The 25670-nt window shown below is 48.1% G+C and overlaps 1 protein-coding gene across 2 annotated transcripts; it reads right to left on the bottom strand.

The window, feature by feature from the left end:
* Positions 1-9291: 9291 nt before the first annotated feature.
* Positions 9292-22812, bottom strand: STK11IP (serine/threonine kinase 11 interacting protein). 2 transcript variants are annotated; one of them, XM_069104507.1, is made up of 24 exons: positions 21589-22812; positions 18312-18517; positions 18021-18095; positions 17677-17784; positions 17415-17522; positions 17251-17322; positions 16919-17045; positions 16701-16804; positions 16448-16546; positions 15381-15422; positions 14996-15142; positions 14706-14790; positions 13936-14286; positions 13614-13825; positions 13289-13405; positions 13020-13176; positions 12477-12704; positions 12013-12116; positions 11790-11887; positions 11501-11679; positions 11175-11256; positions 10812-10882; positions 10039-10283; positions 9292-9683 (listed from the first exon to the last, which is right to left on the bottom strand). In XM_069104507.1, exons 1-24 carry the CDS (start codon positions 21638-21640, stop codon positions 9534-9536), a joined length of 3219 nt encoding a protein of 1072 aa, XP_068960608.1. In that variant the 5' UTR covers positions 21641-22812; the 3' UTR covers positions 9292-9533. The 2 variants fall into 2 exon arrangements, with proteins under 2 accessions (XP_068960608.1, XP_068960609.1); XM_069104508.1 differs by having other exon boundaries at positions 17689-17784.
* Positions 22813-25670: the final 2858 nt, after the last annotated feature.

The following is a 25670-nucleotide window of genomic DNA, read 5'->3' as shown; positions in this document are numbered from 1 at the left end:
TGGGTAGACTCAGTGGTTTCCAGGTTAATAAGCCAATTAATTTTTGCCTGACTTGACCATAACTCTCCAAGTTCAGCAGTTTCCAGGAGATGATTAGGGGAAGGGTTCAGGTAGCTCCTGGTTCTGCTACAGTAAACTGAGCTAGAGTTCCCAATTCTTAACAGTGACTGGTGCCCGCCTCCACTTGCCTAGAATAGTAACACAAGATTTGCTGTTCACCATTCCTGTGATGCACAGTTCAGTCTCTTCACCACAACATTCAGAGGTGTCTGTCCACTCACTAAGCCCACACTCAGGTTTCAGAAATAAATCCTGTTGCAGGAAAACAACATCTCTCCCTTTGATCTCTCTCACCACTAAGCAACACTCCCCTATCCCCCAAAGCACAGAATTCATGTGTGTACTTGGGTTTTTGTTGCTATTATTTAGGTTTATTTGTTTGTTTTTCCATAGTGGGATGTGATGTCATTGGAAATCTTGCCAGAGCACTCCCCTATCCCCCAAAGCACAGAATTCACATGTGTACTTGGATTTTTGTTATTATTGTTATTATTATTTAGATTTATTTTTCCATAGTGGGATGGACTTTGGAAATCTTGCCAGAGTGACTCCAAGTAGGATGGAGACTAACCCAGAGACAGCACAGTTATGACAGATTCAAAATTTCAGAATCTTTGAGTTGGAAGGAACTTTAGAGGGTCAGCTATTCAAACCCTTTTATTTTACAGCTGAGGGAACTGAGGCCCAGAGAAAAAGAAGGAATTTGTCCATAGTCATGTCCTTGTGTTTCTGAGGATTTTAACATTCTGGTCCTACAACTGTTCTTGGTAGGGGAGAGCAGATACATCATGCCTAAAATGGAATCTTCAAATAGTGCAAGTAATGAGGCAGTTCATGATAAGAGGGAAAAACAGGGAATCCATAAGCTCATAGAATTTAGAGCTGAAAGAGACCTAAGAATCTAATCTCCACCCCCTTCCCATTTTGTACAGGGAGAAATTGAGAGCCACAGACACCATGTGACTTGTCCAAAGTAGCAGACCCTAGACTGAATCCAATTCATTTTACTTCTGGCTTCCTTGAGAGAAGTTTGTGTTGGAAGAAAGAGCAGAAGGTCTTGAGCCAAAGAAGGAGAAGGAATTGTGAAGGTAATTTGTAGAGCTCTGGAAATGCAAAAAAGCTAAGAATGAATTCAGGAAGGGGAAATATGGAAGGTGATGTGAGAAGAAAGAAGAAGAGATGGACCCAAAAGATAAGGAAATACAGAAAGAATATGTCATAGGCTATAGAGAAAGAAGGATTGGAAGGGGAAGGATTTAAGCAGGAAAAAAAGAGGTAATTGGTTAAACAAGGTAAGGAAGGAAAAAAAAAGCCAGATATGGTTGTCCAAATGTGAACAAGTTTCCATTCCAGAGTTGAAAGCTCCAAACAAACAGTATATATAGCAGTTTAGTTCTCCAAAGGAGCTACTAAAAAGAAAAACACGGATTAAGGATCTCACTCATTTCCACTGAGTATGGACAACATGAAGAACTTAATGACCTGAATTGAGGATGGGATGTTTCTATTTCTATCATGTTACTTAGGGCCTGTTATCTATGCTCAAAATGAAGGCTGATTTCCTGCCTAGAAAAGAAGGTAAAAGATTTGAGGAACAGTACTCCATTTGCCAAGTTTTCAGAAAGAATGAATGTGTTTGAAAAAAAAACCGAAGATCTTCAATATTAATAACATTCAATAAAGATGAAAAAGGAAGTAAAGGAGAAATCCTTGTGTCAGGAGGTTGGAGGATGGAAAAAATGTCACAGGAGAAAAGGAAAAAGGACACTTGAAGCTAAAAAAAAATGGATATGAGAGTCTTTCCAAAGAGGAGGGAGTGGAAAGTCTAAGGACTAGAGGAACGGGGTGTTGTAAAATGGTGCACACTCTCATTTGACAGATCAGACAGGAGGACAAGTAGTAGTAGAGTCCTTGATAAGTGGTATTAAGGTCGCTATTTACTGAGCTGAAAATAATGAAGACTGTGAGTATCTGAGACATGACAGAGAATCACCATGGATTTGTCAAATCTGATGAAAACCCCTCCCACTTCTAGTGATTCACATGGACATTTATGAGATGCTGCTAGAAAGAACCTGAAAGTATTACTAAATATTATGTAGTCCTGGACAAGAAACAGAAGACCCCGGGGGGCCTAGATGGTCTTTTCATGACTATTGCTCATCAAAGGCAAAAAGATTAAGAAAAAAAGAGACAGATTTGGAAAGTGAGCAGCTGATTGAGAAAATGGTGTCTGAGAATGGGATTTGGATGATAGTGTCAAGCAAGGAGAGTTGTGTGGCTTAAATAGGAATGAGAGGCTATTGAACAGAGATGTAGATAAAGTCCCTTCACCATGATTTCCCACACACACATACACAGACACCTTCAATCTCTCCCTAATGCTGGTTCATTGCCTGCTGCCTACCAACATGACTATATGAAAACAATAACAACCATGTTCTCTTATAGACATCAACAGTAGAATCTTGGACCTGAAGACTATTTTACAAAAAAAAAATAAGTTCTTCAAATTTCTCCTCCCCAAAAATCAATCTTCCAGCCTTTTTTACAAGTCCAAATTCCTTCAAAACACCCTCACAATTTCTTTCTCAGTCAGCTCTTTGCATTGAAGCAAGCTCACTATAAATTTTTTTCACTGAACTTGTTTTGTTTTATAGGGTCAGATGAAGGGTCCTTTCTCACTAGAAAGTCTTAATCAAAAGCTGCCTAACCATTTCTGGAGACACTATAGAAGGAATAATTCTTATTTAGGCATTACTTGGACTAAATGACCTCAGACTTCTTTCTCGATGCTAACATCCTTTGATTTTGTGATTTCTCTGAATCCAGATCCATTTTTCTATGATTGTCTCTTGCTTTATCTGACTGAGAGGTGGAGGAAGAAATGGACAAAGAAAACTGTGCACTTGTAGGGAATAGAAGGGAGCATAACAGATGGGGAGGAGGGAACACAGGAGAATGGAATATATGAGTTAGCATCAGGATTAGGAGGTTTAGAGACCTACAAAGTCATCTTGAACATACGAGCAGTTTCCTAACTTGGAAATGGAGTTGGCTCCAAAAGTGGCTGTCTCATTTGTTTGCTATCACCTGTTATTTTCGATCTGCCCTTCTCTCCATCTCTGGCCCACTGCAGAAATTAAGACAGTCTCATGGTTTCTCCCATGCTTTTAGTCCCTAAAGCAAGCCCAGGGCCCTTTGGGACTTCCTAAATAAAGGTTTTAACTCCTGACCACTGCCTCATATCACTTCTACCTGATCCCATCCTACCCTATGGCTTACCTTTTGTCACCTGGAAAAGAAAACAAAGACCGGGGATAGGGTCCTAACGGTACACAACTGAGAAGTCTGCATTTAGGGAAAGGCTCAATCTTTCCTCTGTTCCCTCCTCAACCCTCTCCAGTTGAGAGGGGATCTAGCTTGAGACTAGATAAGTTGTGAGTGAGAAGCATTAAGGAAATTAGATGAAGAGCAAATTCTGGCCTTGAGATCTGTCCTAGGGCTTGAAGGAGATTTAAAGGTCTAAAGGTAGATAGAAGTAGCCCAGGAGATCTTCCCTCTCCTCCAGTCCTGACTTTGTATCTATCCTCAGTGCTCAGCACAGTGCCTGGTACATGTAAGTGCTTAACAAATGATTGATGAGCGTGACTAATGTGGAAATACGTTTAACATGATTGCATGTGTTTCACCTATGTCAGATTGCATGCCATCTTGGGGAGGGGGAGAGGAAAATCTGGAAGTCAAAATCTTATAAAAAATGAATGTTGAACACTATCTGGACAGGTAATTGGAAAAAGTAAAATGCTATTTACAAGAAAAATGCTTGTTGTTTGATTATTAAATGACTGGTTATCTGAACAAGTTCTGGAATGGTATTGGGACAAAATAAGAATCTTTAAGAGTAGGAATATATATGTATATAAATATAGATATGTGTATGTGTGTGAATAATACATTTATGTATGCATGTATGTATGTATATATATATATAAAACTATTTCAATATTATTGTTTTCCTTTGGGATGCCTTATTTTATGCCCTAAAAACATTCTAAGAAGGGATCAATAGGCTTGATCAGACTCTCAAAGGAGATCATCACCAAAAAAAACATTAAGAATCACTGGTAGATTGTGGAAATATATTTTGTATGACTTCACATGTACAATCAATATCATATTGCTTGCCTTCTCAAGGAAAGGGTGGGAGGGAAGAAGAGAATTTTTAAAAATTAAAAATTTTTAAATTTAAAATTAAATTTGTTTTTAAAAAATATAATTGGTAAATATTTAATAAAATAAATAAGAATATATTAAAGAATCCCTGGTAGATGATTTCTAAGGTCCCTTCCTGCTCTAAAACCCCATGATTATTATATAAGAAAGGAAATAAGAGTTGAATGACCATGGGCCAGCCCATTTTAAGTCACATAAGTTGGGACTGCCCACAAGTTAATAAGCAGGAATTGTAATTATGGAAGGCAGGACTTATACGAATGGCCAGGACAGCCCAGAAGCTCTGAAAGAATCAAAAAACAAAATGGGAAAATTTGGTGTTTCTCCAGTGCAAATCAATTTGACAATCACTACAAAAATGACCCACTGTGAATGCAAACAAATAAACCAAGAACCAGTCTGAAAAGTCGTGCTCCTTTGAGGGCATTAAGATTCAGACATCTCCCCTTCTGACTGCAAAGTAGCAACCTCGGGGTGGGGGGGAGGGGGGGGAAGAAAAAGAAAGCTGTGATTTGTAGACACTAGCACATCACCTGGAGATGCAGCATCAAAGCCACTAAAACCCGAGTCTTGCTTCTTGCAGTTTTGCTTCTGACACACAATGGCATTTTCTCAAAGTCACTTCATGCCCTCTAGTAGCTCTCTAAAGTCAAGTTGCAGAAAGGGTGTAAACCTGCACTGTGGAGGGAGTTTGCTCTCCTGGGAGTTCCCTATAGCAATGAAATCACAGGTCTCATCTCAGCTGATGCTGCAATGTAGAGCCAAAAGGGCATGACTTAATTCATGGCAGCAACAAACCAAATTAGGGGGCCATATTTTCCAAAGTCACTAAAAACGTCTGTGAAAATGACAGCGGATGGAAGCAGAAGTGATGCCATACCTCACTGAATATCTCACATGTCTCCGGAGATGATGCACTGGCCTTAGAAGCAAGAGAAACTCTGTCAGTCACTCCTAGCTCCCCTGGGCCCATCTGGGCCTGGCACATAATCTATGGATGCTTAATAAGTGTTTATTGGCTGACTGATTGACTGAGTTTCCTCATCTGTAAAATGCAAGAATTGGACAAAAGGATTTATAACAGGCTTTTCAGCTGTCATTCTGTGGTTCTGTCCTAGAAGCTGAACAAACACTTGTCCCACTGACCTCCCTGCAGCAATACTGTTCTAGTCTCACAGATGAGAGGATGACTTCCTGCGTGCCTCCCATCAATATCCTGAGTTTTTGTGCTCTTTGGTTCAGGGCCATTTTGTCTACTTCCTTGTATCTCCCAAAGCTTTGCACAGTGCTAAACGCAGAACAGATAGTCAATAAATATTAGCTAAATAACAAAATGGAGTACAATGAGAACAGAACAGTCTCTCGAGACAAGTGCGACAAAATGACAGTCTATGTGAAAGCGATCTGGAGGTTTCAGTGGACTCCAAGCTCAACATGGGTCAACCAAGTTGATATTACATCTAGAAAACCTAGATTGAGCCTGGGGTGCATTTAGAGCATTATGTCATCTAGAACAAGAGAAGCAATAGTCCTGCTGTACTTGGCCCTGGCCACACCACATCTGGAGGCTCTGGAGGAAGGATATTAAATCTGGATGTCACCCAGAAGAGAACAGGACTGAAGCCCATGGTATATAAGTATCATCTTTTTTTTTTTAAAGCAATTGGGGTTAAGTAACTTGCTCAGGGTTACATGGCCAGTTATTTCTGGGTGGGTGCTAAGTATCTGAGCCTGGATTCAATCCCAGGTCATCCCGACACTGAGGCCGGTGCTCTTACTCACTCAGCGATCTGGCCACCCCTAAGCAATTGGGGTTAACTTGCTCAAGGTTACACAGCCAGTTATTTCTGGGTGTGGTGCTAAGTATCTGAGTCCGGATTCGATCCCAGGTCATCCTGACACTGAGGCCAGTGCTCTTACTCGCTGAGCCACCTGGCTGCCCCTAAGCAATTGGGGTTAAGTAACTTGGTCAAGGTTACACGGCCAGGTGTTTCTGGGTGGGTGCTAAGTGTCTGAGCCCAGATTCAATACCAGATCATCCTGACTCTCGGGCCAGTGCTCTTACTTGCTGTGCTACCTAGCCACCCCTATAAGTATCATCTTAAGGAAGTGGGGGTATTCAGTTTAAACTATCAGTGTGAGCATTTACCCCCTCAGAAATCCAAAAATGCTACCAATCACAGCTTGATTTATTGTTTAGTTGATTGTCTAGACTTAAGAAAGTAATGCAGATTTAAAAGTATGTCCTGCATATAATTTTCCCCCAGCAAGCTGGTTGTTAAACATTTCTTAGCACACCCCTATTACAGCAGCATGCCTCACAGGAATAAATTACAGGAAGACCATTTCCCAACCTGAAAGAAACTGAAGACATTTGCAAGGAATCAGACCGCTAAAGGAATGGACATTGCTCTTATTCAAACAAGCCAATCCATGTCCTTAAGTGTTTGCAATTATGCTACCTCCCTGGGTCACAATAACTTAATCTCAAGCCATCAATTACAGTTATTTTCTTCCTTCAATGTCAACATCTGAAAAGCAACATGTCCTATAATAGTAACAATACCTGCTGTTTCCTTAACACTTTAAAGTTTGCAAACTACTCTACACATGTATTTCATTTAATCCTTGGAACAACCCTATATGGTAGGGAGTTATTACCCCATTTTGCAGATGAGGAAACAGAGTCACACAGACTTTCTAATCCTAACTGTGTAGTGTAGAAAGTGTCCTGAGATTAGAGTCAGAGCACCTAGCATCTAATCCTGGAGCTGTTGCTTACTGTTCAGTTTAGGGCAAAAGGAGACTTTACCCTCTCTGAGCCTCGGTTCTCTTTGTCTGCAAAAAAAATGAGAGGGTAATATTAGATGATTTCTGAGACTTCCTCCTCTGAATCCTGTCATCTATAGACCATCACAAGATCTCAAATGAGTTTGTCTTTAAGGGTAGCTTTGAGAGACAGAGAAAGACTCTTTAACAATGAGAAAATACTTGCTCTACTTTCTGAATTACATAAAATCATTGCCCAGCATTGCTCTCTGCCACATGTTGGCTGTGTGACCCTAGTAAGTGGCTGAACTTCTCTGTGCCCTCTAGGTAACTCTGTAAGACTATACAAGGTGCTGACCTGTATTGGTAAAAGACAACTTCCCAATTCCATTAAATTACTGAGCCAGTCTCCATCCCTATAAAAATCAATGAAGCAACAAAAGATGCTATCTGTGCATATTACTAAACATGGGCTAATATTTTAGGAACGTTTTAATTTTGTTCATTAAAATTTCACTGAGGTTAAAAAAAAAGTGGGGCATTCAGGGCCTGCCTTAGGCAAAACCAAAGTAGGTGACGTTTCTTTATGGTGCATCTCTATCCTCTTTTCATAACCCAGTGCCCTCATTCATCAGAGCATCACACTCTGTACCTTTGCTTCCAACCTCGTCCCCTAAAACCTCTCCCAAGGTCACACTGGGTGACTATTTAGCTCATCTCATAAACTTCTCCTTTGCTGCAAAGCTCATTGAAGCCAGTGGCTGACTTCTTCCTCCCCTCTCCTTCCCCATCCAACACACAATTACTTGCCAAATTCAGAAGTTTTGACCTCCATATTGCTAGTTAGTATCCCCTCCCCTCTACTCATATGTCCTTGGTTAGGGCCTCAACTCTCAACTGGATTGTTCCAAGGACTCAAGCTTCTCCTTACTCCAATCCACTCTCCACACAGCCACCACTGTGGTTTTCCTAAAGTACAGGACAGCCCATGTCACTCTCCTTACTCATTAAATTTCAATGACTTCCTATTGCCTCTAGGATGAAACATAAACTTCTCTACTTGGCTTTTAAAGTTCTTCAGAGCTTGGTCCCAACCTACCCTTCCCATTCTCTATGGTCCAGAACGCTGGACCTGGAGCCAAGGAGACCAGAGCTTAAATGCTGCCTCAGACACTATGAGACCATGGGAAAGCCACTTCACTGCTGCCTTCCTCAGCCTCCTCTCATCTGTAAAATGGGGACAATAATAGCGCCTACATGCCAGGCCTGTCATGAGGCTCAAATGAGATTAATATTTGTAAACTGTAAAACACTGTACAAATAAGGGGCCTGTGTGAAATGCTTTCTTAGGTCACAGCCAGCACTAACCTTTATGACCTTTACTTCTAGGAGACAAGAGAGTGACTCCCAGGACAGTTTAAGAGGTGCAAGGTCTGGAGTGAGTCAGCACAGGTCCCCATTCTGTCCCCTCCCCTACAACCCAATAGCAATGGCTCATTATCAATGGGGTGATTTGTGGTTAGAAAAATCTTGTGTCCATGATCTCGTTTGAGCCCAAGAAGGAGGGCATGCTCTCTGAGCTATGGTTCCAGGGCTAGTGATGAACTTGCACTGACCCATCCACACACTGGCCTTTTGTGGCCAGACGCTTGGAGAAGGGCAGGACAGGTTTGGGTGGGCTGGCTGAGGCAGCGGATGGCACAGAGCACCAACTGACCAACAGGGCCCTGAAGCTGGGCCCTTGGCCTTCTTAACTTAGCCTGCAAGAGCTAACTACCTAGGGAGCAGCTCTGGCCAACTGGGCTCCTCAAAAGGTCTTTTTGCAGGAGAAGGACCTCAGAGGAGGGCTGAAGACCCACTGCCCCCTTGTGGTAGATGAAACAAGGAGACAGCAGGTCACTGGGGAAGGCGAAAAAGCCCCACAGCATTTCTCTAACTTTCCAATCTCCTATGGGACAAATGATATTCCCACTATGGAAATGGGAAATTTGGAGAAGCTTCATTCACTTCTTGGAAATGTTAGCTTCCATGAGGTGGCACCTCCACATAGCCTGCCATCATTACCTCAACTGGGAAGAGAGAAGGAAAACCAGGATCTCCCACCCCAGCCCCCCAAAACCCGGGCTGGTAGACACTGGGGACTGGTACCATAGTATAGCCTGACTTGGACTCCAACAGTCCAACCAACTGCCTGGCAGCCCCATCTACCCAGCTGTAGCTGTGACATCAGGAATGGAAAAAACTTTATTGGCACCTGAGAAACAGTCAATGTCACATTGTCAAAGGCTTTAATTGGGCTGATCCATGAACCATCATCTCTGCTGACAGCTTGGCCACCTCTGGTCAGAGCTGCCCAGGGACCACAGCAGCATACTCTTGTCTTTCCCTTGGGCAAATCAGGGGCAGGCGACTGGACCATGAATGGCACGACCGGCCAGTGCAGTTCCCAGAGGGCAAAGAACTCAGTTTCACGGATCAGTGTCTGGGGCCTCCCGGGTCAGCACTCGAAGTCCAATGGAAAATAGCTCCTCCCAGGGACCTCGGATCCAGTCCAACAGTGCAGTCAGTTGCTCCAGACACACAACACGAAGAGACCAAAAACTCTCAAGTCGCAATACCTGCAGGCCCAAGGCATCAGTGACCTCTCTACCACACAGGAAGCTGAGATTAAGCCAGTGGGGAGAGGCCCTGGAAGAAAATCTGCTCCCCTGCATCTTTCTTCTTTCTTCCCCAGCCCCACAGTCCCATTCCTCTTGTCCCTAGGCCCCTCCATCCTCCTCTCTTCCTCTCAGTTACCCATGATACAGCAGAGCTCCTAATGACATTTCCCCCATCTTACCTTCCTCTGCCCCACCCCTCATTTTCCCTCTTGATGTCACACCCTCTCCAAGGTTTCCTACTTCTTCTAGTCTCCATACCCTTCCCCTTCCAGATTCCCCAAACCATTCACAACTCCCCTCCAAATACACACACCTCATCATACAGTGCCAGGCGAATGTCCGTCGGGGCTGTCCGATAAACCTGTATGGAGTTGAGGCTGCTGAGTGGCTGCTGCTCATGGATACGAACAGAAGAATCCAGTCTGGAGGGAAGTGTCATTACGGACACTTCGCCAGCTGTCTCCAGAGAAGGCCCAGCCTGGGACCACATGGGATCTTCATCCAGCAGATACAAGGTGGATGGAGTTATCAACAGGGACACTGGGCAGGAAGTGGAACCTGAAGAGAAGGGGATGAAGGCCAAGAGGCACAGGACCTGAGAGGGCTGTGAAGAGCTCCCTGCCCCCAAAGAGAGGAAAAGGACAGAAGCCAGCACTGCAATGTTGGGGAGAGGGGATATAATAGTGTGTTGTCAACCAATCTTTCCCCTGGTGCTATGGCCCTCACCCTAACACCCAAGAACCCTGTGGGTACCAGAACCTCCGAGGTCCCACCACAGGACCCCCTCCACCACCAATCACAAATAAGGTGAGGGGTAGCTACATTCTGTTTTCTTTAGCCCTGTGAGGGATGGCCAGATGGCTGTCTATTCCCCTTGAGGTGGGAGTAAGAGTGGGAGGTAGGGGGTCCCACCAGGTCACTTGAACAGCACAGCCCACCTCAGCAAACTATGATTCCACCCCTATCCAAAAACTCCCAAACCTTCCCAGAGAAGAGGCAGATGAGGCCCCATCACCACAGTGTGCCCACAGTATCTGGAGGGGTTTACCCAAGAGATTCATTCCCCTCAACCCCCAGATGTAGTACCTTCAAGCAGAAACGCCTGCAAGTAGAAGAACTGCGGGTCCTCAGGGCTGGCATCGGTGTCTAGCAATGGCCTGGTGGCAAGGGCCATGGGAGGGAATGGGTATCAGTGGCAGACAAAGCAGAGGAGCAGGGAGAATGTGGGTATGGAAGAGAGGGAAAGGGTGAAGGGTGTGACAGAGAGGAAGGACTACAGGGGCCCATGGAAGAGAACGACCCGTGGGAGCAGGACGGGTGGGCAAGGCAAGGGCAGAACATACAGCAGTGAGCAGGAGGACTGAACAGAGAGAGCATTCTTAACCCCACTCCCCATCTTGGTTTTCACAGCCAGGAAGTGGGATGGAGAGGACGCTGTGTAGGACTCACCAGAGTCGGTGCTGAGGGGTCATTTTCTCTTTGGTGGCAGTGAGACAGGGCCTTCGGCCAGGAGGCAGCAGCTGCAGGATGGCTGGAGAGCGTCACGAGGTGGGATTGGGAGTGAGGAATGGGAGACCAGACTTGAGCTCCTGCCTCACTTCTAAGAAAGCCTCTTCAAGTAATCACTGATCTCCTCCATGGCTGCCACCCTCATCTCTCACCATTCACACTCCTAAGTTTCAAGCTTTCAGGGACATCGTTGAGTGGCTTCAATGCTCCAGCCTCCCCTCCCATCCCCTGCCCCAAATGGGCCACACAGTCTCCTCCCCTCTCACCACTGAGCTCCTCCAATAATGCACGGCAGCATCGGGGTTCCCGGGGCAGCAGAATGCAGCCACCTCTACCCCCTGCCCACTCCAGCCGAAGGCTCTGCCCGGCCAGGCTGAGTTCTAGGCAGCTCAGGTCCTGTAGAGAGACTGCCAAGCACGGCTGCAGCCAGCTAGAAGGCTGACCTCTGAGGAGAGAGGGAAGGACAGAGTGATCAGGGAGATGAGCCAAGGGAGAAAAACACTTTCCCAAGTAGAGTTCCCCTCTTCCCCTGCCACTCCTCACGTCCTCACTCACCGCATCTCCCCAGTGACCTCCAACACATAAAGCCTGACATCAGACACAACGACGAGGGAAGGAAATTCCTTGGACTGGCTACGAAGTATCACCGGCACCTCGGAGGGAAGGAACAGGGACAGGGAGTCAGGTGGAAGATCTGGAGGTGGGGTGAGGACAGGTTCTGATAAGGGGAATGTTCGACGAGGAATATACTAAGACTAGAGGAGAAGTGGGGCCCCACCTTGAGACAGCACTGAAACTCTTCCTGGACGTCTTCAAATATCTCAACATCCAGAAACAGTCGGAGTCGGTGATCCACAGCACGGAGACAAGAGCGGTCAGAAGCTGAAGGCCAGGGACAGAGTAAGTGCAGCCAGACAGCCATTAACTCGCTTCCCCAGACAATCTCATGTCTTCCCCTCATCCCTCCCCAAAAACCTGCCCAATGATCCTCTCAACAATGAGTAACAGCTTACCCCTGTATGGCACGTAGAGGTTTACAAAGCCCTTTCCTCACATCAACCTTGTGAAGCAGCGCATTATTATTCCCGTTTTGTGGATAGGGAAACTGAGGCTTAGAAAGGTTAAGCTGTCGGTGGTCCTACAGCCAGTTCAGTATCAGAGCCCGAACTCTGGAAACAGGCCTTCTGCCTCCAATCCAGTGCCTTTCCTCACTTAACTTCCCCAAGGCAGTCCCATACTCACAAGGATGAAGGCCCCAGTTGTCAGCAGGGTAGGGCACACGGGCCTGGAGGGAAGGGCTGCTGGAATTATCACCATCACCCTCATCCGGAGAGCCCGGAGGGGTCCTGGGGAGGGCCGAGGAAGATGGGTCCAGCTCCCCTTCCTTCTGCTCCCCTTGGGGGGCTTCATTATGCTGAGGCAACACCACCACGTGATCACTGCCACACACAGGACACAGAAGCGGGCAGTCTGTGGAGAGAGTAGGACCTGGAGGTGGCCACATGGTTCCCAGCAGCCAACACACTCCATCCATCAGCAAGGCTGCCTGGTCCATTCTCTTGTCCAACTGCTGGCCGGCCACTCCCCCAGCCCCTCTGCACCCATGGCTCATTCTCCATGAAGTTTTTATCATGTCCACACCATCCCCCAAAGCCCTGATCTCTCCTGGCAGACACCCTCCTCAACACCTCCTGCTGGGACCACTCCCTCCCCATGCTGAGGGGACAGGCAGGAAGGAAGAAAAGCTTCCAGATCTGTGCAAGGAGAAAGGGCCGGGCTCCCTACCAGGCTTTGGCATCCACCTGGCCTGGGCATCCTCCTGAGAAGCCATCACTGGGCTGATCCGATGACAGCGAAGGCACCGAAGTCGGCCTCCTGAGGGGCCTGCCCCCACCCGATGCCTTGAGGCAGCTGCTGCCGGGGCCAAGACAGCCAGCAGCTCCTGAAACATGAATGCAATCCAGAAGAGGGTCCTCTGCCTGTTCACCGACCCCCACCCTCCTCCTGACGCTTCCACATGGCCCCCTTCCTCCATGCCCAACACCGGACTTCACCTGCACAGCAGCCTGGGCATCAGGCTCCAACACCAGGTATCGGCGCAGCCGTCGGTCACTACGGATGTAGGAGAAGCGCAGGGCGATAATCGGGCCACTGGCAGCATGATCCGAGTCCTGTTGGGGCGGAGGAGAAGAGAAGGCCTCTGAGGGCACAGGACACGGCACACCCTCCTGATGGATGCTAGGAGGGCCAAGGGGAGACACATCACATGACCCAGAACAAAATCCTTCCTCAGCCTGGCTGTGTGACTGTCTCCCAGGGCCGTTTTCCTCCTGTTCCAACCTGCCAATCCCACTGCTACCCCCAGGTGCCGGCGCTCACCACAGGCACTGCCCCGCTCTGGGTCTGAGGCTCTGCCTCGACCTCTAACTCAGCTGCCCAAAGGCTCTGAAGGTCCAGTCGCTCCAGGGTCCGTGCAGCCTGCAGTTCCACCTCCAGCAGATGCCCAGATGTGACCCGCAGAAACCTCTCCTGGCCACGCACCCCATCCGCCCCCTCCAGGGGACACACCAGCATGGGACGACACAGCTCCCCTGCAGAGAAACCCCAGTACAAGGCTCTCCGGGTGCCCCGGCGCAGCTTCTACCGCCTCTCATGCCCTCCCCAACCTGCTCCTGGAGCAAGATGCCAAGAGACCGCTTACCCTCCACTTCCTCATCTTCTGCCACCTCCTCCTCTTCCTCCTTGGTGTCTTCCTCCATGGCCCCCTCTTTTACCACCTCGCCCTTCTCTTCAGCCACCTCCTCCTCCATCTTGTCCTCTCCTGGCCCAATGTGGGGGGATTCCTCTAAACTGCTGGCTCCTTCCCCCAACTGCAGTGAGCTAGAGAGGCTCTGAGGGTTTGGGGGGTCCACAAAGTCAGAGGTCTTAGGGGTCCCCACAGGAGGGGTGCCTGGGGTCTCCAGGTGGCTTCGGTACTGCAGCCAATCACAGCCAAATCTCTCCCGAAAACTGTTCATAAGCTCCAGCTCCCGATGCTGCTGCACAAACCAGCCTAGAAGGGACAGAATATAGGGTGAGTGGCAGCGCCACCACTTTCAACTTCAGTGGTAGAGGGAGAAGGGAGGTCCTTCATCACTGCAGGGTGAGAGTCCGCAGAGCCTCACAAGATGCTGTTTATGGCCAGCCAGGAAGTGAGCCTTCCTGAGCTCAGGCCGATCCACTGTGAGGCTGGTCCACAAGGCCTTCCCAGCTTGGTAAGGCCTATCAGAGTTTCCCTTCTGGGCTGGCACAGGCTTAAGAGCCCAGGACCGATCTCACATCACAATGAAGAAGGCATCATAGAAGGACGATAGTGAGGATGAGGAGATCGGTAAGGAAGGGAGAAATAGTCAGCAGGAACAGAAGCCAAGGTCAGAAGGCACAAGACTGAACATCTGGGGGAGACAAGAAGAATCAAGGGCTAGGTCTCACCAGCAGGGGAGCGCTCTGGAGTTCGGGGCTCTGGGTCAGTATCACTCGGCTCGGATATACTAGCTTGCCTCACACGGACTCGGTTCTAAGAACGACAAGAGGAAGCTCTTTTCTGAGTGAAGTGGGAGCCTGGGACACCTAACCCTTCACCTCTGGTACCGCCCCCCTTCCCTCCCTCCCCCCCCCCCAAAGCACAAAGTTGCCAATGGGAAGGATGAGTGCTTTTCATCACTGGTATGTTCACAATGCTAGAACCCTGAGCCCCCAGTCACGAGGCAGCACCAGCTCACCTTAGCCTTACGGGGGAGAGGGCGAACCAAGGCACCTCCTGAGGAGAGGCTGTCACTCAAGTCGGGGGCACAGGACGTATCTGAGGCACTTCCACCTGCAGGGGGTAGAGGGAGGGCCAAGGAGCAAAGGCCAGAAGATGTGGGGAGCTGGAAGCACAGAAAAATGGGCCTCGTATAAGGATGAGAGAGGATCGGTGCTTCCTCTTCCTTGGCCAACCATGGTAAGGAACAGGGTTATAGCTGCCAATTAGGCAGAACACACACACGCACACGCATGCACACAATATACACGCATGCGCACATATGCACACGCATACCCAAGTTCCTTTTTCTGGTGCCTGCCCCACCCTCTCAATCCCTGCCCAGTCCCTCCCACAAGACTGACCTGCAAGTCGGCAGGTGCCAGTGGCTCCCCATCAAGAAGAAACTGAAAGGGAAACAGTGTGCACATGAGTGTGTGTTCGTGAGGAGGAGAGGTGGTACAGGGAGAACATGAGCACACACAATCCTGTCCCTGGATCCTGGGAGAAGGGAGGGGCACTGGAGGCTGCTGAGTGTCTCCTTTGATGTTACCAACACTGGGTGAGAATAAACAAAAGAGATAACAGGCACACATCATGGTCCACAGGTCTCAGGTTTGGCCCTACAGCCCTATTACCTGGGGGGGAACAAAGCAAGCAGAAGTGTGAGAATCCTTACACAGTGACCACAGTGACACAAAAGAAGGCCCTCCTGAAGGCTGCAGACCTGGGACTCCAGAGGACCCCCCCACATCACCTCCTCCCACGTCCCTGATCACGAGTGGGAGGAGACACGGCCAGATGTGGTTGGCGAGCAGCTGCTTTGTTTTGCTCCATTATCCTTGGGACAAGAGAGCCTTCTCTTGGGAAGGGTGGGGGAGGAAAGGAAGTCATTGGGAGGTAGTGGTGACATAAATAAACAAAAAGAGATTATTATTTACTGGGGAATGGGAAACAATGTGGTACCTGAGTTTAATGGAAGGCTATGGAGCTCTACGAAACAAGCATGATGAATACGGAAGGGCAGAGAAGCAGAAGAACAGATGCAAAGTTAGCAGATGCAAGGCCTAGAACAACGCAAATTCAAAGAACAACAAAACAATCACAACTGAATGCTATGAGATTAAAAAGAATGAGCTTTGCCCCAAAGAGGAGCTATGAGCAGACACCTTCCCCTGCTCCTTTCAGCATCTGAGGTCCATGAGGCTGAATCACTCAATGGGTTAATTTTATTGATTTTTCTCTTCTTGATCCTTTTCTTGCTTAAGAAAATTTTGTTATAAGGATGAATATTGGGGAGCAAAAGGAGGGACAGGAAGAAATGAAGGCAATGTAAAAACGGAAGAGATCAATTAAAAAATCTGTTTAAAAAATGTTTTTTAAAAGTTGGAGAAAGGAAGTGAAAAACCAGATATCAGGGAAAATAGCTCACCCTAGAGGGAGAAGCATCCCTGGTCTGCGGTGACAGATATTGGACAGTAGCCGCTCTATGATCAGGGTGAAAGGACAGAGGATTCCCCTCCAGGTGAAGCTGCGGAGGAAACAGGAGATGAAAAACCCCAAGCACGATGGCTCTGAGCCAAGGGAACACTGCCCCCTCGAGAGCCTCATTCTTCCAGCCAAAGGTGGAATTTGGGCCCTCAGTTCACACACTTTCATTCCCCGTCCCCTACAGCCCTGCTCACTCTCTGGAGCTCGGCCAGCATCCTCAAGGGCATCAGCTCCCTGTGCTGTTCCAGCAGATTATAGGCCACGTCCAGATGCTGAAGGCCTCTCAGCAGCTCCAGCCCTGAGTGGGGAGCATCAGTATAAAGACAAGCCCATGATGGACTTAGGCCCATACCACTGCACAACCTCCCACCATCCTCACCAGCTTTCTTCTTTGTGCCATCCCCTGACTCACCACACAAGCTTCGAAGCTCATTGCCCCTCAGAACCACTGTCCTCAGCACAGCCCCCGAGGGGCCCATCGCCGGGACTGACTGAAGGCGGTTATAGGAGACATCCAGATGCTGCAGCTCGGACAATGCCTGGAAGACAGAGACGGCAATAATAAGGCCAGGATAAAGTCATGCCCACACGTAGGAGAGGAAACAGCCTAAATGGGCAAAGATTTAGGTCAAAGTGGCTGCACCAGGTAGAGAGTAAGGTTTAGGGGCCCGGGATCCAGGGTGCATACAGTATTCACAGTATCCACCCAAACCCTCCACCCCCAACCTCTGTCCTCAGACTCACAATCAAGAAGTCTTCACAGTCAGTGACTTGATTGTGGCTCAGATTCAGAATCTGAAGAGCTGACAAGAGATGCTGAGGGAGACAAGTGGGGAAGGAGTCGCTCAGGGGGCTCTCCTGCCTCCCCCCTCCCTCTGGGCTCTTTGGCCTCTTCTTGCGCTACTCACCAAGGATCGGTCCAAGGCAGTCAATGAATTATAGCTAAAATCGGCACAAACCAGAGCGAGCCAGGGGAGGGCAGAGCAGAGGTCCCCTCCACAAGCTGAGAGGAGTTCCTGAGAAAGGAGAAAAGATGAACACCACTGGCCCCCTTCCCTGAGGGTCCCCCCCGCCCCAATGCCCACAGCCTCCTCCTTCCCACACCAAGACTCTCACTGCCCACCACCAGGAACTACATCATCTCTGAGTAAAGCAGGCACCACACCCTACATCCTCCTTCACCTCCAGTGCCTGGAGGCTCCGGCTACAGATCAGAGTCTCGAGCTGAGAGTAGATGGCACGGAGGCCACACAGACAGTGGAGAGGGACAGCCCGCAGCTGGAAACAAAAGGGAAAGGGCAATCACTATGGGCAATGACGGTGGGAGTGGGATGATCATAACGAGGAAGAAAAGGCCATGTTCTGCTGGATTCAGGGGAACCCACAACAGATCAAGTAAAGCATGGCACAGGGACAGAGGAAAAGGCCTTGCAGCCCAGGGCCCTCTCAAGGATCCCCAAAGGACTTCAAGGTGGGCCGTACACAACCTTCCCCCATCTCCCATCTCGTCATACCTCCAGCTGCTTCAGGGACTTGAAGGGGAAGATCCTGATGGGGCCTTGAGGACCAGGGCCTGGGACATGTACTAGCTGAAAGAGAGAAAAGAATACAGCTCGAGGCGTGTGCAAGGGACCTCTCCCTCAGCACGTGCCCCCCATTACATGGGATATCCTCTTCTCGATCTACTGAGCTGGCAGGTTTGGTGCAGCTCCCTCTGTGCAGGCCCCAGCCCCAGCCCCCTCAGACGTGCCCACGCTTAGCTCCCACTTCTTCCCAACAGCCATGTGCTCCCCTCAGTCCCAAACCTTGAGTGAGAGTGTTTTCTGCAGCACATCAAAGAGGAACTGAAGCTGCAGGATAGTGGGGGAGTCAGCAGGGTGGGAGGGCAGGGCCACAAAGCCAGCCTGCCCAGGACCCCACGGTCCCAGGTGGAGCTCAAACACACGGTTCAGCTGCTGCAAGGTGGTAGTCAGCAGGGTCAGCGTGCTGCAGCCAGACAGGACCAGGTCACCTGCGGGGAGGGCAAGGGAGAGAAGAACCAAGGAGAAAGGCAGACAGTGAGCCTGGGAGGTACGGTACGGCCCCAGAGAAGCCATGCTCCCACTCACAGCTCTGCTCTGCGCTGTTCGACCCTGAGCAAATCATGGATGAAGATGATGGACTTAGGCAACATGCAAGGTGCCTCCCAGTTCAAGTCCACACATCTAGGATCCCACCATACAGGTGGGATACATACATACCCACACAGGCCCTGCGCTAGATCCAGGGCTGGGGAGCCTGGGGCCTCAAGGGCAGCCCTTTGACTGAATCCAAATTCTACAGAACAAATCCCCTTCATAAAAGGATTTGTTTTGTAAAATTTGAACTCAGTCAAAAGGCTATACCCAAGGACCTAGAGGGCCACATGTGGCCTCAAGATCCCACGTTCCCAAAGCCCTCCGACTAGACAAAAACGAAACAGAATCTGCCATCAGGAAGCTTATAGTCTCCTGTATACAGATAAGTTAATACAAAATATATACAAAGTAAATGGGGGGGGGAGGACAGGGAGGGAAGTCAGCCAAAAACATCTGTTAAGCACTTACTATGTGCCAAACACTGTGCTAAGCACCGGGGACAGAAAAAGAAGCCAAAGCAGGCAGGAGCTTTGTGCCCTTGGGGGCTCACACCCTAACAGGGGAGGCTGCAGACAAATATGTAGAAATCAACTATGTAAGGGGACATGGAGATGCCAAGACCAACAGTGTGGCCCTCTCTGCGTGTGGCTGAGCTAGAGCACAGGAAGAAGTCGGGGAGCTGAGTGGTTAAGGTCTGAGGGGAAGCTGAACGTCCCCATGTCCGTGGGCAGGAGGTGCTGGGCTTACTACAGGAGGGCAGAAAGCCGTGGGTCTGTGCACAACAGCTGCTAGGAGTGAGAGTGGGGGGTGGCGACCAACAGCGTGGACCCAGAGGATGGGAGGTTACTAAGTAATGGAGGCACAAGGATACCAGAGGAACGAGGAAGCAAGAAGCATTTCAGCTCCCACGATGTGACCAGGGGGAATCACTGGGAGGAACGGAGGATGGAGCTGGGGCACCAAGAGAAGGAAGGTGGACCTGCAGCCCAGCAGAAGACGGAAGCCCTCCTTTCCTCCCTCTGCCCCTCGGGCCTCCCAGGGGCGCATCTTGGTCAGAGGAAGGCCTTAGGAAAGGTGTTGCTTCAGAGGCAGCATCTGTGCCTTGACTAAGGCTAGAGATTCCAGGATGTGGAGCTTGGCTGGAAGGGCATTCCAGGTATGGGAAATGGTGTGTACCTTTGGGCTCCAGAGCTTGGAATGGATGAGAGGAGGGGACTCTCCACTCATTAGTCATTGTGGTTCTCTCCAGCCTTCCTGGCCCTGACCCCCAGTGACTTCCTTCCTCTTCCCACCCTTCAACACCCACCCCCTCCATAAAGCCCTCCTTCTCTGACCAACCCAGGAATGAGTGACCCCTCACTGTCTTCTCTCAGCCCTACAACATCATTCTTAGTAACACTCCATATTCCAGGCAGTGTGTAGTGAAGTTAAGGGCTTCCTATGATAGCCAGCCTCCAAACAGGGTCAGAGGTTCCTGGGAGCCAGGCGCTGGGCCTTATACTTCACCACATCCAATGCGGCTCTGGACACAGAGTAGGAATGGGCTGAATTTAAGAACAGATATAACCCCATAACTTTCTGACCCTCGGAAGCTGGGCCACACAGTGGAAGTGTGGACTCCCGACTCGGAGTCCAGAGTTCAAATCCTGCCTCAGACACTCACTAGCTGTGTGACCCTGGCCAAGTCCCTTACCCTCTCTGGGCCTCAATTTCCTCATCTGTAAAATGGGATCAAGAACAGCTCCCACCTTCCAGGATGATTGTAAGGATAAAATGAGAAAAAAGACAAGGCACTTCACTTTCACAACCTTAAGGTGGTATGGAAACACTAATTGCTATTATGAAGTTCACAAAACTGGAGCATTTTAGAGTTTGGAAAGCACATTCCCTACAATCACCACCTCTGAGGGTAAGGGGTATGTCATCTCCTTTTGACAAAGGAAGAAACTGAGGTTCAGAGAGAGGGAACATTTGTATATCACCTACTATGCACCTGGCACTATGCTATAAGTGCTTCTGCAATTATTATCTCTATTAATGATAAAAGCAGCTAACATTTACATAGCACCTACTGCACACGTGGCACTGCACTGTAAGTGCTTCTGCAATTATCTCTATTAATGATAATAGCTAACATTTATACAGCACCTACTGTGCGCCTGGCACTGTGCTATAAGTGCTTCTGTAATTATCTCTACGATAATAGCTAACATTTATATAGCACCTCCTGTGCACCTGGCACTGTGCTGTAAGTGCTTCTCAATTATCTCTATAATGAAAAGCTAACATTTATACAGCTCCTACTGTGCGCCTGGCACTGTGCTATAAGTGCTTCTGTAATTATTACCTCTATTTATGGTAAGAGCTAACATTTATATAGCACCTACTGTAAGCCTAGTACTGACTGAGAAACACTTTATAGATATTATCTCTATTAATGAGAATAGCAGCTAACATTTATATACTGCCTATTGTGTGCCTGGCACTGTGTTAAGCACTTTATGATTATTATCTCTTTAAATAATAATAATGTTAATGATGACATCTAGCATTTAAAGCTGACCTACTGTGTGCCAGACACTGTACTAAGTAAGCACTTTAAAATTATATCATTGGATCGTCACGACCATCCTGTGAAGTAGGTGATAGTATTATTTGCATTTTACAAGTGAGGAAACTGAGGCAGGGAGAAGTGAAGTGACTTGTCCAGGGTCACACAGCTATTAAGTGCTATGAGACTGAATTTGAACTCCTGATTCCAGGCCACGGCCTCTGTGCACTACGGCGCCCCCTAGCGTCCCAGAGTGAAGCCGCTGGGAAGCAAAGAGAACAACTATGAAACTCCACACCCAAAAAAGCGTAGGGTTCCAAGGTCTGGGAAGGAGCTGATCACGTGAACTGTCCCACTCGCTCCCTTTCTTCCCCCTTCCCCAGCCTGCGCCCCCTAACCCGGAAGCACCCTTACCGGAGTCCTGCAGCAGCCCCGCCAGCTTCCACACCAACGAGCTCGTCGCCATAGCAACGAGGAGCTTGGGGGCGGAGTCGAAGGAAGACTGCCTGGGTGAGGAAGACCCCGAGGAGCCAAAGGGAAAATCCAGGGACCACACCCCGGCTCCCCCTCCCCCAACCTCGCGAGGGTCAGGTGGGGCGGAGGAGGGGGCCCGGCAAAGCCCTTCACGGCTCCCGAAAGAAGGAGAGAGCGCGGCGCGGGGAGCGAGGCTGGTCCCTCCGGCTCAGGACCCCGGAGAAGGGCTTGGGGCCGGCCCCGAGCGGCTCCGGAACGATCCTCCCGAAGCCCACCCGTTCCTACGGGCTCGGCCGCCGGACACCGGCCTGCAGGAGGGAAAAAGCGGAAGTTCCGCCCCGGCGAGGCGGAAGTTGACCCTCGAGGCTTCCGACTCCTTAGGGCGATGAAGAAGAGGGGGCGGAGCCAGGCTTCTGTACCTCGAGTGGTGAGTGGGGAGCTGCGTGCGAGCCCAGCCGAGGGTAGGGCTGGCTTCGCAAAACCCGACTGCCGTGCCTGGTTTTTCTGCTAACGCCAGGGGGCGTGCCCTCTGGCCCGTGACCCATGACCCCACGTGGGCTGCCTGCCTGCCGTCTGCGCATGCACGGACCATTTTATTCTGGCTGCGCAGCCCTTTGCAGTTCTCTGTTTATTGTGGATATATTAAGGATTTTTTTAAAGGATGAGCTTTAATTGTCAGCACAGGCAAGTATTCAGATAAACCGGGTTACTTAAAGTAACGCACAAAACTCCAGACTAGAGTTTTAACCAGAAGAGCCAACCTATGGACATTCGCAGAATGCCGATCCTAACTTGTTCGCATTGCACTCCTTCCTCCTCTCCTTCCCTTCTCTGTACCTCGTCAGATTGCGTTGCTTTAATTTTCGTTGGAGGGCATGCTCCGATTCTGTTCGTGTATTTTGTATTGCGGATGCTTGTACTGGTGCCGTTACCTCCTTGTACATCCCCCACTTGGCCGACCTGGTGTCACGGGGAACTGGGAAAGGGTGTTGTCTGGGGGCAGCTTTGTGTCTGTGCCTCCCTTTAAAAAAAAAGTTAATAAATAAAATAAATGTTCTTTTTATTATAAATTTGCTATGAAATTTTTGTTGCAAAAAGTCATCAATAAATATTTCAATATACAAAGAGCAATAAAATTCTCTTTTACTGACCAATTCAGGTGTCACCACTTCTGGGAAGTCTTACCAGATTCTTCATGTTGGAACTGACATTTCCCCCCCCCCCCCACCATCTCATGCAGTATATTGTTTCCACCTCCCTAGTGCACTTATCTCTCAATTCTACATAGTATGTTTAAATCCCCTAATAAATAACATGATCAGTACTTTGCTAAGTATTTTACAAAGATTATCTCATCCTCACAACAACCCTGAGATGTAAATGTTTCATAGGTGGGAAAACTCAGATTAAGTGACCTGCCCAGAGCCACGAAGCTAGTAAGTGTCTGAGACTGTATTTGAATTCAGATCTTCCTGACTAATAATAATAATGAAAATAGCTTACATTTATAGAGCTAGGCACTGTGCCAAGCACTTTAAAACATCATTTAAGTGACTTACCCAGGGTTCCAACTGGGAAGTGTCAGAGCCTAGATTTGAACTCAGGTTTTCCTGATGCCAGGCACAGAACATTATCCCGTATGCCACCTTGATGCCTCATAAGCTCCAGAAAAGCAGGGACTTAGCATAAAGGTACTTTAAATGTTGGGTTTAAAACCTTGTTAAATGTTCTGTTCTACCGTCATTAGTACCAGCTTTACTCTTGAGGTGAGACAGGACTAAGTCTCATGTAGTGTGTGCCAAGCATAGTCACTTAGTGGATATTGAATTGAATCCAAGAATTGAAACATGAAGATTTGGAAGGTGGAATCCAGTTGAATAGAAGCTTTTTGAGGTCAGGGATAGTGCTAGAAAAAAAAAAATCTGCTGAAAATCGTGTGCTAAAATTCTTTAAGGAAGATGTGCAAAAAAAAAATAATAATAATAAAAGCAAAACAGTTGAAATACAAATTTTACTCCAATGGTTTCTTGATTTTTAGAAGCAACAGGGGCAATGTATCTTTAGAAGAGGAGGAAAGTTTTACTTACTTATTGATCCTTGCCCCTCTGCTATACACCACTTGGAATTAGGCAGGGATTGACCCTCCCCACAACCCCAGCCTGGCATCTCCACAGGCCTTGCTAATTGTCAACATTAGGTATGGCCATAAAAGGTTCTGCAGTCATTTAGCATATGAGCTTTCCAATGATTTCCGTATCCCTGTGAAATGGTCAAGCATAAGTAGACTGAAATCTTTTTGTTTGACACAGCAAAGTATTTAGATCAAGCCCTACCTCTGTCCATTCCAAACTGTTTTTTTCTTTAACTACTACAACATTGACTGTTTCTATCCTAAAACCTAGCATGGGATTGTTATTGTTTGTCCTTCCTTCTCAAAGATGCCCATTGACATCATAGGAATGATGTCTTGATTTGTGTGTGAATTGGGTATGAGTAGGCAGAGCTGCACAAAATGTGTTAGCCTCCATCAGTCTTCCAGAGTGATCAGAATCCAAGGACAAGACAAAGGGATGGCCCAGGATTCAGTGGATGACCTTGGCCTTTCTAAATTAAGATCTTTCCCAGGTCTTGGTTTATCTGAGGCCATGCCCATTCAATGACTGGGTAAGAGTTGAGACAAAAGATGGCTTACTAGGTGGCCCTGTGGCTCAACTGCCAAGACTAGAGTCATACATTTGCAGGCTGTATGGCCCTGAATAAGTCACTTAACTGCTAGATTCCTGTCTCAGTTTCCTCAACTGTCAAGGGTTGTGAGGATCATAGGAGATAATACTTGTAAAGCACCTGGCACATAGTAGTTGTTATATAAATTTGTATTCACTTCCCCCTTATTCTCGTATTGTTCTCTGTTTAATGTGTATGCCTTGTTTCTCCAGGAAGTTTTTTGAGAATAGGGACAGTATTTTATACATCTGCTTCACTGTTTAGAAGGAGGATGCTTTACATGCTGGGTTAGATGTGGTTAGAAGCAGCTTTGCCTTTGAGGTAAAATGATCAATAATTTCAGGTGTAAACATTTTTTTTAAGTTCCTTCAAACTGGGTACCAGGAAAAACTGCTGGTTGTTAAGCAGACCCTGAGCAAATTGAGAACCCTGAGCAAATACTTGATAGGTGGTGACAGGAATAGTTTATAGTGAACATGTGTATACTGGTGATTTAAGGTTTGCAAAGCATGAGAGAGAAAGAGAGAGAGAGAGAGAGAGAGAGAGAGAGAGAGAGAGAGAGAGAGAGAGAGAGAGAGAGTGTGCTGTTATTATCCCCATTTTACAGATGAGAAAACAGACTGAGAGAAGATCCACATAGCCAGATCCACAAAGCGATTAAGTGTCTGAGGGAGGATTTGAACTTGGGTCTATCCTGACATAGCTGCTATTATGAGATCCTTTCTCCAAAAGAATCACAGCCAAAGCAAAAGCAGCATCAGCAAAAATAGTGGCAGCAGCAATAGCAGCAGCAGTAGTAGTAGCAACAAAATCACCTACAGCAGTAGCAGCAACAAAAGCACCTTATAGCAGCAGTAGCAACAGTAGTAGCAGCAGCAGCAGTAACAGCAGCAGTCTGCTCAGTCCTGAGGAATGTGTTCTTAGCTGGAACCTGAATGTGTCTCCACTGACCCCAGCACTTCTTCCTGGGGCTTTCCAGAAAAACCTACAATGAGACACCTAGGGCTCCTGTGGGAAGACAGCTCAGCCAGTGGGGTTAGGGAGACATGAAGGTGCCCTGGCCCAGCCCCTCCCCCACTGAGACCCCAGATCTCCATCTGTAAAATAAGCAGATGAACTAGATGACCTGGAAGGATCCTTCGCTTTCTGAACTTCTGAGCTTATCAACAATTGTCTGATTATGGTTTTTTGTTTTTGATGAGGCAGAATGTCCTAGTAGGTAGAGGTCTGGGCTTGGAGCCAGAACACCTAGATACAAATCCTGCCTCAGATCCTGACCAGTCATGTGACACTGATCA

This window comes from Petaurus breviceps, unplaced genomic scaffold, assembly GCF_028583685.1.
Source record: "Petaurus breviceps papuanus isolate PSGF00001 unplaced genomic scaffold, PetGlider_PUasm1.0 688, whole genome shotgun sequence".
NCBI lineage: Eukaryota > Metazoa > Chordata > Mammalia > Diprotodontia > Petauridae > Petaurus > Petaurus breviceps.
The sequence above is the reverse complement of the archived record's forward strand: the minus strand, read 5'-3'. Positions and strand labels throughout refer to the sequence as shown.